Source organism: Periplaneta americana, chromosome 10, assembly GCF_040183065.1.
Source record: "Periplaneta americana isolate PAMFEO1 chromosome 10, P.americana_PAMFEO1_priV1, whole genome shotgun sequence".
NCBI lineage: Eukaryota > Metazoa > Arthropoda > Insecta > Blattodea > Blattidae > Periplaneta > Periplaneta americana.
The window spans coordinates 1,344,784-1,363,695 of record NC_091126.1 but is presented as its reverse complement, the minus strand read 5'-3'; the positions used below and the strand labels follow the sequence as shown (position 1 = coordinate 1,363,695).

General features: G+C 35.3%; 1 protein-coding gene across 6 annotated transcripts in view; it reads right to left on the bottom strand.

Moving 5' to 3' along the window:
* Positions 1–18,912, bottom strand: part of LOC138707373 (exportin-T-like) — a 222,958-nt gene that overhangs the window by 162,781 nt on the left and 41,265 nt on the right. For 4 of the 6 annotated variants that reach the window (XM_069836688.1, XM_069836689.1, XM_069836691.1 and 1 more), the window contains one exon: positions 11,617–11,805. In XM_069836688.1, coding sequence (XP_069692789.1) covers positions 11,617–11,805 — 189 coding nt within the window. Of the gene's footprint in view, positions 1–1,795; positions 2,054–11,616; positions 11,806–18,912 lie in introns of those variants that run through there. The other 2 variants (XM_069836693.1, XM_069836692.1) reach the window with 2 other exon arrangements.

The window sequence follows — 18,912 nt, the reverse complement described above, 5'->3', positions numbered from 1 at the left end:
AAAACGGATTGCACCATTGTTTTTCTCAGAAAATTTCACATGATTTTGAGTACCTACATGATCCCCTTTCCATTTAAAATTTCAAACTTGCATTCAAAATGGCGGTTTTGAGATAGCTGAGAGCTAGAATTCCAATGTGTCACTGGTAGAGCATTTGGTCTTACAAATACTGGTAACACCTATAGAAATCGAAAATCAAGCATATGGAAGATATTTATATCGTGCCAGAATTTTGATTCACCCTGTATATTTTTTTCCATAAAATTGTGATGTGGAAGTCGTTATTAACCTATTTAATCATTTATATACATTTTTAAAGAAGAAAAAAGCTGGAGGAGAGGCTAGGAAGCTAATAAAATAAATGTATGATTACTGAGTGGAAAAAGGAAATAAGTTTTAAAATTTAAGTTTTTTTTTTTTTGTTTCCTGAAAAGTTGGGTTCAAAGTAGTTATTCCCTTCTTCCACTCACTGATTCAATTGTGGATCAACAACTAGGTAATTAGAGGTATATACCATAGCTTTTTCAACAGCCTACAAGAAAAGAAATTGACATAATCTTAAATCTTTTAGTCTGGACTGTGCCCGAGCACGAGCATATGCTCATTTCGGGTATCCATACATATGTATTCATTTCAAATGGAAATTGTAAATAAATTTGAATTTGAATTTGAATATAACTAAATATTTGTCACACCCATAACAATGAAATGACCCATATGACACATTCTACATCAAATCGAACAGACTTGTGAATTTGATGTTTCGAAACAATACAAAAATTGTTGTGTGTGTTTAGGGGGGGTTAAAAAGAAACCCTATATATTTTTATTTCAGCCAAATTTTTCTTTGGAATAAAAATCAAAATTGAAAAAATTAGAAATGGGCGTGCATTGATAGATACAAACGCATATAGCTTTGCACATCTTAGGCTCAATTCAAAGTTTAAGAATTGTAGTTTTATTTCGCATCACTAATACAAATATATGCGGCCGGGTAGCTCAGTTGGTAGAGCAGCTGGCTACAGACTGGAAGGTCTGGGGTTCGATCCCAGGTGGTGACAGGATTTTTTTTCATTGCCAAACTTTCATAACGGCCCCGAGGTTCACTCAGCCTCCTATAAAATTGAGTACCGGGTCTATCCCGGGAGTAAAAGGCGGTCAGAGCGTGGTGCCGATCACACCACCTCATTCTAGTGCCGAGGTCATGGAAAGCATGGGGCTCTACCTCCATGCCCCCCCAAGTGCCTTCATGGCATGTTACGGGGATACCTTTACCTTTTTTAATACAAATATATTTTTGAAGTTCAATTTTCAACATGTTCGCGAGATTTAAAAAAATAAATCAATTTATTTTCCCATTTAATTTTCTCAATGCATGTGCAATTTGAAGATGGAACTGCGGAAAATGAATTGCAAACAAATATTTTAGAAAGTGCGTGCACTGCCTGTACTTGTAGAATGCAAAGCTCTGCTCAGTGATAAGGATCTGGCAAGAGATATAGTTTGACCATCATAAAAGAATTCATCAATGCTGTTGAGTAAACACTTCCTTGCGAAAAATTACACTAATCCTCATTCCATAGGCACATAAAGACTTCACATTTCAACAAACACACCACAAAATCTTTCCACATCCCAACCGATGACTGGTTCTGTGTTCACACCAGAAAATGAGGCATACATCGACATGTGGGGAGCAAGGACAGATGATGTGACATAACAGACAATTATTTTAAACTAACAACCTAACATGAAACATCCAATGCATGTGGAATTTTTACAGGGCTGTACTTACATTATGAAGTGTCCACGTCAGGTAACGAACTGTATCTAAAGGTTTCTCCTTATTCTCCTTATGACTCTACGATGTTTTAGGCCTGTAACTGGCTAGCCATTATAGTTTGCACACATGTCGCACAGCACAGGCAGCAGACAGTAATAGAAACTGATTGATCAAACATTGTTTCCACATTTCTCTGGGTTAGTGACACCATCACACGACCTCCTTGTTAGGTTATCACGCCTCATTGCAAAGGTTTGCCATGGACCCCACCTACAAATCAGATTATTTCGTGACAAACAATCAGTTTTCCAGCTGCTTCAGATATTGTATTGCCTCCGCGTGTTTAGAAAAATACTTAAAAATATATAACACATGTTTCCAGAAAGGAGTCTTATTTAATAATTTACAAAATTTTGATGATGAAACCATTATTGAGGAAATTACTTACAAGGAATGGTTGACAGTTGATAGAACAAATTTGGAAAATACAGTCACAAGATGAGAATTTTTTTAGAAAAGTTGTCCACAAAGTTAGATGTTCTTGCACTCCATGCATTTATTTCACTGCTGCAAGATCAATTTCTCAGAGAACGAAAACATCCAGGAAGGACAATGCTCAGTCATACGCGATTTTTCGGATAATTATACCTTCGTCATTCAAGATTCTGTGCAGGGTGTTCACTGGAATAATGATCAAGCCACACACCACAATACATCCCACTTTTAAACTATTTCACACAAGAATGTGAAGTGAAACACTGGAATCTAGTTGTAATATTTGAGTGCCTTAAACATGAAACCAAAGCAGTTCATATTTTTCAAAGTTATTTAATAACATTTCTAAAGGAGGAATGATTTAATTTTTCTGACGACAGGAGTGCACAATATAAGAATAGAAAAAATTTTGTAAACACATGCTACCATGAAGGGGATTTTAGATGGCACTTTCTCTTTTGCAACATCTCACATTAAAGACCCTTGTGAGGGCATTGGTGGCAGCAATAAAAGGCTTGCTGCAAGAGCGAGTCTTAATCCCCTTCAACATCCCATCACAACATCCAAGAAATTGTTCGCATGGGCTGTGAAAAATATTAGTGGCATTTCCTTCAAATTCTTCAGCAACGAGAATTATCAAACAGAATGGAACACTAACAATAAATTCTTCCAGGAGTGCCTCATGCAGGTGGGCTGTAGGACATTAGCCCCCCCCCCCCTCCAGATAAATTTTGTATGTACTATTTATTATTTTTATTTCCCTTAGTTTTCAAAACACGTTCCGAGTTTCAAATTTTCCTCTGCTACACCAATCAAATAATGTCATTTCCACCTCTGCAAACTTCAAATTTCCTTCCGGTACAATGAGTTGAAGTCCACTCCTTATGCGCTTCGCTCAGTTCTTTGGTCTGGGTTGGTCAAGCAAATAATGCCATTTCCTTTCCCCTCCTCTTCCCACACTCCTGTTACCAGCTGAACTGGCTCTCAGCGGCCTGCATTGTCTGCAGACGAGCGATGAAGAAGTTGTATAGGTTGTATGTTTTAAGCATGTGCAAAGTTGTACGTTTAAAATTTTTTCCAACGGAAATGTATTTCTATTAGTGACATGTTGAAGCTCTTTTGTTAATGTGTTTTCATCTTTTGAACAGTGTGTGTGTTCGCTATGAATAATTCACTGCAATATTTAAAATCTATATGATTTAATACTTTAACACTACACGAAAAATGTGAAATTAAAACACATGAGAGACAGACACCTACTCGTATATTGAATATCTCAAGACAGCATCAAGCCGCCAGAAACAGTACACTAGAAGTTTCATTGCTGAAATTTACAATAAATATGGAGTGGATATGCGGATGTGAAGTAAAAAGTGCACTTTTCTGCTTGTCTTGTCTTTTGTTTGGAATCAAAGATGACGCAGAATATAGCATGGGTTGAAAAAGGCATAACAAACTTAAAAAGGCTGTATGAAAAAAGTCATAAACATGAAAAATCGGAAGAAAAAAAAAAAAAAAAAAAGCTTAACCAATATGCTTAATTTTGATATGCTCGGTTAAGTAAATGTGCAAACGCCACAATGCTCAAGTCCAGAAAAATGGGGACACACTTTAAAAAACAATTAACTGTTTGAAATTAGCATTAAGAGGGCATAATGGGAGTGAAGGATCTCAAGGATCACATATTCGTGGGATTATTGAAATACACTAGTGAAATCGACTCTCTGTTGAAATCTCATTGGTGGTTGTGTAAATTTGGTCCAATACTTTAGAACTCATTGTCTTGTTTCGACATTTTCGGAAGTGCTAAAACTTTTGAAGATAGCCATAATACTGCCTTTAACAAAGAGTGAACCTGAACGCTGTTTCTCTATACTTAAAACAATTAAGACTTACCTCAGAAACACAATGGGAGAAGATCGATTGACTGTACTTGCTATGCTGTCTACAGGAAAGGAAATGATAGAAAATGTTCCACGTTTTAATGAGAGTGTGATGGACAAGTTTGCAACAATGAAGGTAAGCTCTTTATCAATTCGGTATTATTAGTATGAGTCGCCACTGCATTCTTCCATTCCCATTTCAACAAAGTAGGAATAAAACGATACTCTGCCTCACATTAAGAGAAAATAGTGGTACTCTGAACTGATTCTGCACAGTGCTTATGTACTCTACAAACAGTGCAGCGGCTGCATAACATCAATTAATTTTATATGGACTTCTAGTTCCATCCTGACATTTTGCACACATGCTGTAAATTAAATGGAGGATACACGTATATTTTTTCATATTGTTTTAAAGTAGCGAAATTCCTTAAATTAAAAATTTTAAAATATAAATATAGTTTACATACAAACTGCTACATTTTACCTATTCCAATGCCATATATGTCGAAAGCGTGTTTAATTAGGTTTAAAACGAGCTTAGAACAGTGCTCCTATGACAATTAGAATATGAGATATTAACCTGCCATTTGTCGCTAAATGAGCATTTTGTTCACATTTTTAAAACATCAGTGTAAAACTGGCAATGTCTGCTAGTACAATTTTCTCGCTCATTCTACCCGACTTTTGGACCTTAGATTAGATTCAACAATGATCGCATTCGTTATATTTTTAACCATTCTTTTCAGCTCTGTCACAAATTTGAGCATTTTCTTCATTGAGCGACAAACCACATTATTAAAATGCTGTGCTGTGCGTTTTTTTTTTCTAATTTATAAGTTGACATCTAATAATAGCATTTTGTGGAGTAATGGTTAGCATTTCTGACCATGTCTGGGTTCAAAGTCTGGTTGGTAACTTCATGGTTAATGGGGCTTCGGCTAACTGACATTTTACTGTATGTAGTAGATTTAATCAACTCCAACTTGTTTAAATAAATTTTATAATTTACATAAGATAATCTCTCTTCAATTGAGTACAAGTAGCACTGTGCGCAACAAACAGTGTCACGAGAATGACAGGTTAAAGTTAATATGAAACAATGTGCAGACTTTTATGGAAATTTATATATTTTGTAACTATTAAATTAAAGGAATTTGGGAACAATAAAAACAACTGTGTGTATTTTCACTCATAAATGCTTAAGAAAGTTTCATATAAATTGGAATCATGAAGGCCATTTTTCTCTTTAAACTGTCCGTATTGACGAGGGATGACTTATATGTAGGATTAGTAGAGTACCCAAACAGAAAGCTCAATATCACAGAAGAGTTAAAAGTTGCAGCTCTGAAGGAACAAGAAGTAAGAACTAAATACCAACAAATAATGAGAACCAGAAAGAGAAATTTGAAGAAGATATAGATACTCTTAACATAGCAAGCCAGAAAGCAGTGGGATATGAAGAAAAAGAGAAAGAGAATGACTGGTTTGACGATGAATGTGCAGCAGCCCTAAAAGAAAGAAATAAGGCATGTAAAATCTACCTAAGTCACCCCAAAGAATATAAAGAAAAGCATAGAGTAGCTGAAGAGAGAATTATGGAACCAAAATTTCATGGAAATGGAAAATAATTTTAAATATAACCTTAGAGCACCTTTTAAATAAGTAAATTTTAATAGGAAAAGATACATTCCTAGAACTGATTTAATTAGAAAACGAAATGAACCTATTGATGCCAAAGAAGAAATTTTAGATGTATGGAAAATTCATTGTAGGGAACTGCTAAATGATGAGAATAACAGTGATATAGATGAAAAAATTATACCTGTAGTAGTAGAAAAAGAAACTGAATTACAGGATACAATAGACATATTCTTAGCAATAATTGCTCTTAAGAATAATAAAGATAACATCCCGGTGGAGTTAATTAAGAATGGAAGAAATAATATGAAAATGATTTGGCAGGAAGAAGAAATGGAAAATAGGATTTACATGTCCAACACACAAAAGCTGCAGTGCATTATGCTACTGAGTACTGTATACAAGATATTCACAAATGTACTTAAGAAAAAATTAGAGAAGTATTATGAAACCATTGTTGGGTAATATCAAGCAAGTTTCCAATCAGGAAGGTCGACAAAAGATCAGATCTACACTGTGAAAGGCATGGCAGAGAAGTTAAGGATATGTGGCTTACACCTATATCTATTCATTAACTTTAGAAATGCATATAATAGTATTAATCGGAATATGCTATACAAAATTTTGGCAGAACAGAGGTAGTCAAACAAACCAATATAGATCTCCAAAACACTTTACTCTATAAAAGCACACAGATTGTGGGATATGCAGATGACCTAGATACAGTGCGTTCGTAGCTCGGCCGGACCGTTCCGCGGCGGCCTTGGACTGGGGGAAGATTGGTGCGCCTGCCGCCAGAGTAGCGCTGTAGCTACCGCTGACGCGCCAGTCAGTCGAGTTGGATCTGTCGTGAGGGAAAAACGTCTGTGCGCGTGTTGTGAGTAAAATTGTGTTGTCTCGTGGTGATAAAGTGTCTATGAGTACACTTTAGAACAACGTATTTTTCTCTATGATGCGTATGTGAAATACTCTTCTGCAAGAAGGTGATGAAGAGAATTTGAACATCGGTTTGCAGGTGTTCGAATTCCTAGCAGGTCAACTATTCATGACCTTGTCAATAAAGTCAGATGTACAGGATTTTTTTTGAACAAGAAACGTGTTCAACAACGCCGTGTACTGACAGAAGAAAAGCTTGATGAAGTAGGGCCGGTCAGAGCACTCACCCTGCAAATCACTGCGACATTTAGCACAAGAGGTTAACATTTCCAAGGTCAGCTTTTGTGGCAACGAAACTTCTGAAATTTAAGCCATACAGGGTAACTGTAGTTCATGTTTTACAACCACAAGATCCTGTAAGTAGGGTTAATTATTGTAATTGGTTTGTGCAGTCCATTCATAATGGCGACGTGGACCCACTTTTAACGTTCTTCACTGATGAAGCATGGTTTCATCTTCACGGTCATGTTTCTACTCAGAACAATAGATACTGGGCTACCGAAAATCCCCATATTATTCATGAAGTTCCTCACCACGCTGCAAAGGTTGGGGTTTGGTGTGCAGTGAGTGTGAGCAGAATTATCGAGTCCATATTTTTCGACACAACAGTTGATTCACACGTTTATGTAACTTCAATTTTAAATAATTTTTTTCCGCAACTAACAAGAAATGAACACTTGAGTGGCTGGTTTCAGCAGGATTCAGCTACAGTGCACACTGCTGCGAATTCTATGCATGAATTTCGAAGTGTGTTTGGTGACAGAATAATTAGTTGAGGATTGTGGCCACCTCGTTCACCCGACATATCTCCATGCGATTTTTATTTATGGGGAACATTAAAGAATAAAGTGTACGCATCAAATCCGCACACATTACAAGAATTGAAGGACAACATCATGAGAGAAATACAGGCAATCAGTCAACATGAACTGTGCGAGTGAGCCAGAATTGTTTTCGGAGATATAGGGAATGTGTTCCAGTTGAAGGTCATCACTTTCAACATCTGTTGTGATGCAGGTAAGCCTAATATTAGTAGAGTAGTTAGTGTTCCATACCCATGACTTGCCAGGCGTTTATGTATAACTCTGGCAGCAGGCGCGCCATCTTCACCCAGTTTAAGGCTGCCATGGAACAGTCCGGCCAAGCTACGAACACACTGTATTATGGGAAGGACGAAAATAGCAATAAAAGAACTATATGAAGAGTTGCGAAATTGGAATGCGAATTAATATGGAAAAAAACAAAAGTATGATACAAACCAGAGGTCAAGAAAAAATCTTACCACAGCCCGGTAGGATGTTAGCTACTTTTCAGCAATTAGAAAAGTTTAAATACATAGGTAGCATGACAGCCAGGCATAACGACGAGAAAATTGAGATACAAAGCTAGATTACAGCAGCTGATAAAGCCCATTCTTCACTCATAGCGATTATGAAGCCTAACTCTGTACATCAGAAAACTAAAATAAAGATATCAAACTATTGTTGGGAGTATTCCTACCTATGGAAGCGAAGCCTGGAATTTGCCAAAGAAAACTGAGATGATGCTTGGAGTATTTGAAGAAAAAGTACCTAGAAGAATTTTTTGGAGCTGTGAATAACTCGGAATGGAGAATCAGATATAAGGAGTTGTATGAGGAATTGAGATGGGTAAAAATAGCTGGAACAGTTTTTTTGAAACAGTTTCAGTATGAAACAGTTTCGTGAAATAACCTGTTCCAACTGTTCCAAAGAGTGTTACACTGCTCCAGTGATCATTGCAATGTTCCACATGGTTCCAAGAGATAGACAGTTCAATTTCTAAACAGTTTCCCTCCTCTTTGCTGTTTGCAAAGGCCACGTGTAGCACTATCATCAACCTCCAATCAAAAGAAGATATAATATAGATTTTCCACATGGCCTTCATGCAGTACCATGCAATTTATTTGAACGAATCACATTCCCTAATAAATCCGACATTAATAATTATTAGCTGCACATTGATGGAGAATATGTTTATGGTGCCCTGTCATGGTGTTAATATACCACAAAAAATATTACCTGGTAATGTCTTATCGTTATTAAACTCTCCTAGGGTTATATTCGTTATTTTTACTACAATCGATTCATTTTTAATTGTAGTTGTTTACTGTACTCTTTAACAGTAATCAGAGCCATCTTCAGTTTCAGTTACAAACTCGAGCATGCATACACTGGCAATGTTGAGTGGAGGTGAAATAAGGTATGACGTTTGACGTTATAGTGCTTTGGTTTCAGTAAATTTTCGACATTCATTTATGTGGATATGATCAAAATTCAGTGTATTGATGAATGTAATCCGAGTTTCAGAATACCGCATACGTACATGCATACTTTAAAACAAATACGTGTTTTTTATTGATTGTACAAGGGAAAATAAATAAATACTTAAAGAAATGTTACTTGTACCAAAAATAAATAAAATAACGACGTACTTTAGCAATACCCTATACCAATCAATTAACCATTATGTAGCTAGTAAATTGACAGTGTTTTGCTGCTTTATGTTGTTTCACCTCTGACGTAAAAAGTCTACGATACCATATACATTTTAATCTCATGTGATTGTCTGTCATGCTTTGCTATAAATATTTCAGATGCCTAGGAAACTAGTTTTGGTTTGAACCTGACCAGTCACCACAACAATACTGTTGTCCTGAATTATTTGTTATAAACTTTTTAAAATAAAATTTTAAATAAACATAACTACAAAAAACAAGTTAAGAATGTAAACTATGCAAATAAAATAAATATATAAACAGAGGAAACTACTGACATAATACCTATATTATAATAAAGTATGAGGGTCTATATACAGTTAGGCCAACTATAAAGATCTATGAAAAAATGCAGAAACATACCTTTAACATAATACGTAACAAAACACATCATTATCTATAAAGTATGTGCCAATTAGCGTAAACTCAATCCTGTAAATACGAAGTGAAAAGAAACATGTTTATAACTAATGACAAAAAAAATATTAATAAACGAACCTTGAAAACCAACAAAGCAAGTATGTGCATCTACAAATTATAAATAGTTCTGACATATAGCAGGCATTCTCAATCTTTAACAAAACTGCAACATTTATGGGATCAGAAAACAGCGGTTTGCAATGAACTTGAAAATCAACGGAGTAACTTTATTGACATATAAAGCAGGTGAGACCCCGCAATTTGGCTAAAACAATAATAAAATTCTTGAATTCTGATACACCACAAACCACAACTAAGACTATAAAAATGTAGTTTACAAAATATTTAAAATCTAGAAGAAATGTCAAAGACTTCGTCATCATTAATCGTAAAAATTGCCAAAGACTGCAACCATTTTATTTTCATTTTTGTCTCGCTTTTATTGTATGTTTGGTACGACTGCGAACATAACACTTGTTATAACATTCATTTATATTGAAAATCGACAGTAACACCAACATGTGCTTTTGTATCGTAGGCCTCCACTTCACCGTTTTTAGTGTTACCTGACCCAATGCTCTTGCTTTCTATATATATAGCGCTGCAGTAAACTACGAAAAATGACTTTCGTTGTTATAATACAGCTGATCATAATAGCTGATCTAAGATAATTCAAGGTCTTTGAAACATGTTCCTGAAACAGATGAGAAGTTGGAACAGTTGACACTACTCTTATGAAACTGTTTCTTTGAAACTGTTATTTTGAAACAGTTTCATTCATGATAGGTATTGGAATGTTTGTTTTTGAGCATTATGTTAGAACGAGGGGCTAACATGAGTGTGGTGATTTGGTGCATGTAACTACATTATGGTACAAGATACATGTGACGTCATCAATTTTTCAAATAGCATTAGCTACATACTTTAATACTTTAATCATGTTACATTGATTACACACATTAAGAAGAGTTCAAAAATGTATCTATATATATGGATGATCAAAGAAGACCTAGGAGAATTATGGACGGGACATTATTTGGTAGAAGACCAGTTGGAAGACCTAAAGATAGATTGATAGATGCTGTGAAGACTGACGCCAGAGAATTCTTTGGTACTATAGCATGGAGGAGGATGGCTTTGGACAGGGAAGCATAGAGAAAGAGGATAAAGGAAGCTAAAGCCCGATATTGGGCTGTGACGCTATTGTAGACAGAGAAGTATATGACATGGGACCCAGGAGCAGCAAACCTTACATCCAACCACTGTATCGATGGCTAAGACATGATATCTTGTATCTACAAAAGTGGTCATATAGTTTAGATTAATTATATTATTATTATTATTATTATTATTATTATTATTATTATATTATTCACAAAATTGGACAGTTAACTAATATTCTGTCCTCGAGTAGGAGATAGTGCTACACTGGAACATATATAAAAAGTTCGTGTAACTTGAGAAAAGTTAATTTTTGATACAGTTTTTTTTTATTCATCTTCAAATTTGCAGATACGGGATATCACTTCTTAGCCATCGATATGTATTATATGGATGTATTGCAGGAGTCCCCAAGCTGAGTCAAACATATTTTATGATATTTCCTTTTTCTCACAAAATAGTTTTATTATAATATATTTCCTGTTATTACACTGCTTAAAATGTTGAGGTAAATTGAACATTTAATATTTGTAAGTAATTTTAACACTCAACTGAAATCCTAATTAGCTTCATTTAGGACAAAGAATCTGTCAAATATTTTATCAAATTCAATCAACCATGAATTTTAAAAATAACTTTGGAATAAAAACCTCTTGTCCTTCCAGAACTAAGAGAAAAGATCATTAAGGTGTGATGGTCAAATTTCATAAATATTCCTGTTGTTTGTATATAAAGAATTAAATAATTTTAGGAATTATTATACTCATAATCTTAGTACATACCTCGCTGTCAATAGCCTTCAGTACTCTAACATAGTTGTCTACAGCTTGTGGTCCAAGGTTTAATGTCTTGATGAGATCACCAAAGAAGTCAGCCCAATGAAGTGGATAATCAGAAACAAAAACAAGTGCAAATACCTGAGCTGCTTTGTTACGAATAAATGTTGCTTCTTGTCTCTCGAGATGTGCACACTAGAAGAGAAATAATATTTCAGTAACATCATATACATTTGCCATTGTTTCCTAAATAATAGATACAAAAATAAAATAACCGTGATCAAAGTGTAGCTTGTTTTGTTAAATTTCTACACATACAGGGACTGAACTGACTGACTCAGACTGTTTCCCTACATCTTAAACATGTATTTTAGTTTGCACTGCGTCTTCCTCAAAAGTACCTCATTCATTTCAATGACATCTGTTTTATTTTCTCCTGCATGAAAGTTACAAAATGAAACTTAAGAATGCAATACGATGTATCCACCCATTTATATTTGTAATCACTCTATTAACCTATTCTGCATATAAAGTTGCACATAGTGCAACAGAGATGAAAACATGGCAATGACATGTGGAAACTCGAGCAAAGCACCCAACGTTTTCTTTATCAATTGTCCATCTGTCTATAGAAATCATGAGTTTCTTTAATAACAGTGATTAGCTGTTACACAAGAATTTAACGAACGAATCATGTTATTATGTAAAAATCACTTCTAACCGGAGGCATGTTCAGTCAAGTGGACATCGGTAATAAATACAGTCAGGTATGATGAAAGTTCAAATTACACTGTAACTATTCTTAACTTTCAGTCATGTCAATAATTTTTCCAACAACCAAGATGCCGTGAATGAAAGCTGTGTGAAAGAAAGTAAAGCAGAGCGAAATTACACAAAGATTATCAAGTTATTGGGAGTGAATATTGTGGTCTGCTTCATTGCACCTTCCATCATGCAGTCAGTGTACAGACGTGAGGTTCCCACTTAGAGTTTCTCTTTCCTTGCATTCAGTGTTCAACATAAACACAGTAAAATTTGTCTATAACAGAGCCTGCAATAAATGGAAACCTGTCCATAAGGGAATTTTTTCCAGGTCCCACGAATTTTCTGCTATAAAGCTATATAAAACAATCGTATTTAGTGAAAATAAAGAACATAATGGAAAATAACCATTTGGATATTACTATTTCAATTAACAATGCAGAAAATCAATGCTGTATTTATTCATTTCAATATAATTTCTTCAGTCAGGTGGCATTCAACAGAAAAAAGAAAGATTTTAATAGGGATACAACGGGGCATTCAAGAAATCTTAAAACACAGGTGAGTGACTTGTGCAGGTGCAGGTGCTGCAAAGTTGTCACTCCAGTCACAGTTAAGTCTGGTAATTGAGAAGGCCTTGAATACCTCTCATGAAATGATAATCTGGTGTAAGTAAATTTAACAATAGAAAATATCATATTCGCACAGTTTGGTTCGCCACTTAGAACCTCCCTGCTACTTCTGTTATTGTGATTACAGCCGTCCATCTGCTGAGAGAATGACTACAACAATTGTGAGTGGATTGCACAGTGTTCCAAAACTCAAAACTACCTGGACAAAATTAATAACTTTTTCCCTATTAACAGATTATGAAACTTTGTACAGGAGTTCCAGATAGCATATATTTTTTGTGTACAAACACGGATAACAATTTATGAGAGAAACTACTCATTTATAGGGGGTGCATTTCGACAAAATTAATAACTTCTCTCCCATCCAACAGATTATGAGGAAACTTTGTACAGAACTTGTAGGTAACATTTTTTTTGTATACTAACTCTCATTATTAGAGTCCGGATTTTTATGTAATTACGTATTTTTTTCCTTAGTATGTATCTGTCTGGAAACTCATTTTGTTTGCGAATTAGGCTACCAAGGCCTTTATATTTAATTTTATTACTACATATTTTTACATATTTTGCACAATAATACATATTCTTAAGGTAATTACATAATTTTACATAAAAGTAACATCCATGCCAAATGTCGTTTAATTGAACACCTTGTAAAGAAAATTATCAATATTTCAGCATAAACTAAAACGATATTATAAAAATATTTATAGAATTTCTAACTCAAAGCTGCCAGTATTTAATGAAATAGGTACATTATTTCAGCATTCAGGACAGGACAACCACTCAAGTATAACCTGGTAATTCTCTGCTGTCTTGCAATTTGTTCTAAGAAAATCTAGATGATTGACAGGTCTCACTGCACCACCTGAGCTAGATCCTCAGCAGAGAAACACTGAATCCTCCAGAAGACATTGCTATTCAGCCATATCCATTCTCCATTTGTTTAAATAGGCACCAATAACTTCGCAGAGATATATATATATATATACAGGAGGAGATATATACAGAGTGTTTCTGGGCTAATGTTACAAACTTTCAGGGATGATGGGGAAAGGCACATGTATCAAATTGAGATAAGGAACACTGGTCCGGAAATGACCGAGTCGAAAGTTACAAGCAAAAATAATTGTGTAGAAATGAAATAATTTTATTCCTCTGTACACCTTATTTATGTATATTTATATTTATCTGTACATCTTACACATCCTGTATTCATCTGACGTTGTTTACATTGTCCACTTACAGTATTTCATTCAGTGTGCTGTCTGTGGGATGGGGACAGGAAACTATACTAAAGCAATGCATATAGTGTAATGTGTAACGAACATGGTCAGTCCTGATATGCACGTCTGTAGACAGCAGTGTATGTGTACAAGTTGCAGTGTCCAGTTGATCAGTCCTAGTGAAATGGAGGAGTACACGAGAGCGGAATATGCAGACCTGGTTTTCGAATATGGATGAGCCGATGGAAACAGTAGACAAGCTCACAGATTGTATCGGGCAAGTACCCACATAGGAGACATCCGGCCCATACCATCTTTCCACGACTGTTCCAAAGGTTAAGGGAAGAAGGGCACGTGGTGCAAAATTACAATTCGATTTCCACACAACTATTTTTGCTGATAACTTTCGACTCGGTCATTTCCGGACCAGGGTTCCTATCTCAAATTGATGCATGTGCCCTTCCCCGTCATCCCTGAAAGTTTGTAACACCAGCCCGGAAACACCCTGTATATAGGGAGATATATATATATATATATATATATATATATATATATATATATATATATAGGGAGATATAGATATAGAGATAGAGATATATGTGTGTGTGTATATATATATATATATAAAATTAATCTTATTTATCTGTTTAAAAATACAATTATTCTTTTAAATAAATAACGTTTAATTGCATGTGCAAATTTGATATTACATATTTAGTAGGCCTACATATTTTGAGGATTTTAATTAGATATTTATGTACTTACTTTTAGGATCAATATTACATAAAAATTTGGATTCTACTCATTACGATTGTGTGACAGGAACTACCCCTTTATACGGGGTGCATTTAAACAAAATTAATCAATTCTCTATCTAAAAGAGTTTTATGAAATTTCGTGCAGATGTTACAGGTATTACTCGACCAAGACCAGTGGAGTCCTACAGCCCAGAACCGTGACACTACTGTTCCTGTGTTCATAATACTGAATCACGATAGTTCACATTATGCCTGCGGCTCCACTCACCTTGATCAAGTAATAAAATTTTTTTTGTGTATAAACAATGATTACGTTTGTGTAAGAGAGACTATCCTTTCATTGGAGATGCGTATAAAACAAACTGGTATGGCAATGCCAGAGGACACTGATCTTCTCTATTCACAATGCCTTGTAACACTATGTTGGGTACCAGGACATACGGGGTTCAGAGGTCATAAAATTGCCAATAGGTTAGTAAAGAAGGGCTCAGCAAATACATTTATGAGGCCACAACCTGTCCTTGGTATCACTCCACAGGGGTGAGTGATTCACCTGCTTGGCACACTATGGAGAAATCTCACTAACTCTAGGCAAAAGAAATCCCATGGACAGCCCACGTAAATATGAATAATAATAATAATAATAATAATAATAATAATAATAATAATAATAATAATAATAATAATAATAATAATGAAGTCCTTAGGCAAGTGGGCACAGAATATCAATTACTTAAAATATAAAATGCAGAAAAATAGCATAGTATACATTACACGTGAATTTTCAGAAACAAATAATGCATGTCAAATATTGAACAATCATGAGCGAAAAATCAGCCACCTGAGATGTGAGCATTATCATTCAATGGTAATACAAAAGGGATCACACCTAAATGCAAATCTTTAAGAAAGAGGTCAACTGTGAGAGTGGATTGGGGCTGACAAGAATTTTTCTACACACGGAAAAATTATATATTGTCAAGCATGGCTCAATTAACCGGTTTTATATAGTCAGGGATTCCACAGGCTTTACAAAACTAATCAGAATGAAAACATTCAGTCATGCGAAACTGCAGTAAAAAGGGGACTAGAAATGATATGGGTCTCACTCTTTCTTTTTAGTTGTTTATTTTACGATGCTTTATCAACTGCTATGTTTATCTAGCATCTGAGATGGTGATAATGTTAGTGAAGTGAGTCAATTGGAATAATAAATTATTATGTAAAATAAGACCTAAATATTACAATTAGATTTTGAAAAGGAGCAAATAAATAAGGTTTAAAGTCTTAAGGGTTATCACAATTGGTTTAAACATGCACTAAAACAAGACATAAGTGCAAGTTTGAACCAATAAATTATTGAGATTTGCGATAGATTAATTAGTTTAGGAAATTGCATATTTATTATGTAGAACTACATTTGTATATACATCTTTTGTTAAATTATTAAGTTTTGTACTTTTGTGAACTATATCAATAAATCTATCTATCTAGTGAAGTGAGTCCAAGGTCAAATGACGAGAGTTACCCAGCATTTGTTCTTAAAGGGTTGAGGGAAAACCCCAGATAAAACCTCAACCAAGTAACTTCTCCCAAGTCCACCGCTGTGGTGTAACGGTTAGCATGTCTGACCTTGACACGAGCAGGCCTGGGTTCAAATCCTGGTTGGGACAAGTTACCCGGTTAGAGTTTTTTCCGGGGTTTTCCCTCAACCAATTGAAGTAGAATTGCTGGGTAAGTTTCGGCATTGGACCTTGGACTCATTTCGCCATCATTAATTCATATATCATCCATAGCATAGCCCGGGATAAGTTCATGGTGTGGCATGCTGTACTTGTACAAGAACGCAGCCATTCGGCTACCCAATCATTTACAGAATAGGAGATAGGAGTGATAAGCAAAATAAGTCTCAGGCTGCAGTGTAAGCTTTCAGGTCCCTTCTGCGTACAAGAGAAAAAAAAACTTATTCCAATCAGGATTTCAACCCGGGCTCACTAGTTTCACAGTCAGATGTGCTAACCATTACTCCACAGCAGTGGACATCTCACTCTTAACTCGACATGGGTTTAGTGACGAATTGAAATCTAGCAACTTCTCCTGCAGACGAATCCACGAGAGGAGCTGAAGAGATGGTGTTACTTGGTCAAATTTCCGAGTATTACAGACGAATCTTACACATATATTATGAACACATTGCAATCTTTCATTTAAGTTAGAACTTACATTTAAAAAGGAATCACAGTAATAGAAATGGGGCATCGCAAGTGTTTGTATAAGATTCTTTTTTAATGTAATTGGTTGAATATTGCTTCGAAAGATGGAGCAGGGACAATATTTTCTTGCATATAATATGAGTAACTTGAATGTTCCAGTTAAGATCATTATGCATAAAAATTCCAATATTTTATACTGTTTCATTTTAGTCAATGGGCCGTAAGAATAAAGTGGAGCATATCCTTTTCCTCCTCTATTTTGAAGGATGTGCTTCAGAGTTTAAGAATAAAATGCAGAGTACAACCTTCTGCTACTGATGACGTAATAGGAAAAGAGCACTTGCTTCACGGGAAGAAGCATTTGCTTCGAGCGCAACCTTTTGCTTCAAAATTAGAAAAAAGATAAGAATAAAGTGAAGCATATCCTTCAATTATGAAGCACATCCTTCTGAAAAGTGAAGTCTGGTCAGTAGCAGACTCATCTCTGTGGTTTACTGACATGGCTCAATTACCAGTCTTTTTGCGTCGTCAAAAGTGCTACAAATTACGTCGGTGTGCCGCTAGTGAGCATTATAAGAGCTTATATAGATTTACTGAAGAAAATGTTCAATGGATTGCATCTCATTTTCTAGAAGAAACACAGGAGAGAAGAGGAGGGGCACTATCATCGGAAATGAAGATGAAGATTTTTCTGCGGTACATGGCTGATCCAGGGTTCCAATCAGGTATTGCAGAAGAGATGGGTATACATCAGACAATTGTGAGTAAAACTGTTATTAGTGTATCTAAGAAAATCATGGAAAAAGCTAACATATGGATCAAGTTTTCGTCATCATTGCAAAACATAACTGCTGCAAAGGCTGAATGGTTACAGAAATTCAATTTTCCGAGTGCTATCGGTGTAATAGACTGCACTCATGTGCGTATCCCTAAACCAACACAGCATGGTGATGAGTATGTTAATAGAAAGGGTTTTGCTAGTATCAACGTGCAAGCTACATGCAATGCAAAAGAATGTTTTACGAGTGTTGTAGCTAGTTGGCCAGGGTGAGTTCATGACTGTAGAATATGGAAAAATTCATCAGTGCGTGATGTGTTAAGTGGTTTTAAGAACACTGTCCTGTTGGGTGACGAAGGGTACGGCTTAGAACCATGGCTCATGACACCATATCGAAATGCTGCACAGAATAGTCACAAAAATTTCAACAGACTTTTAAAGAAAGAAAGAGTTATAATAGAACGTTGCTTTGGTCAACTTAAAAGGAGGTTTCCTATTCTACAATACGTCTGCAGAGTTGCTCCCTCTAACGTTCCAACCATCATTGTTTGTTGCTTTGTGTTGCACAATGTGGCGAAGTATCTACATGATGATGACTTTACAGACGATACGTAGGATTTAAATGAAGATGACAGTGATGAAGAGCAAGAGGAATGTACCACTGAAAGGGAAATTTTAATGAGAGGACGTGAGAAAAGGGAACAAATTGCAACTCTAATAGGAAATGAACTTTAAATGTGTTCACTGAACTGCACTGCACTGCACTGGTACTGGTACTACGTATTTCACTGATGTAATCACTGTGCACAAAATTAATGTAGAAACTTAAAATATCACTGTTTCTCATACTCGTAATATATTTAATATAAAATACTGTATTATAGACACTGTTAATACACAATACATATGTTAGAACGAATTTAGATTTACGTA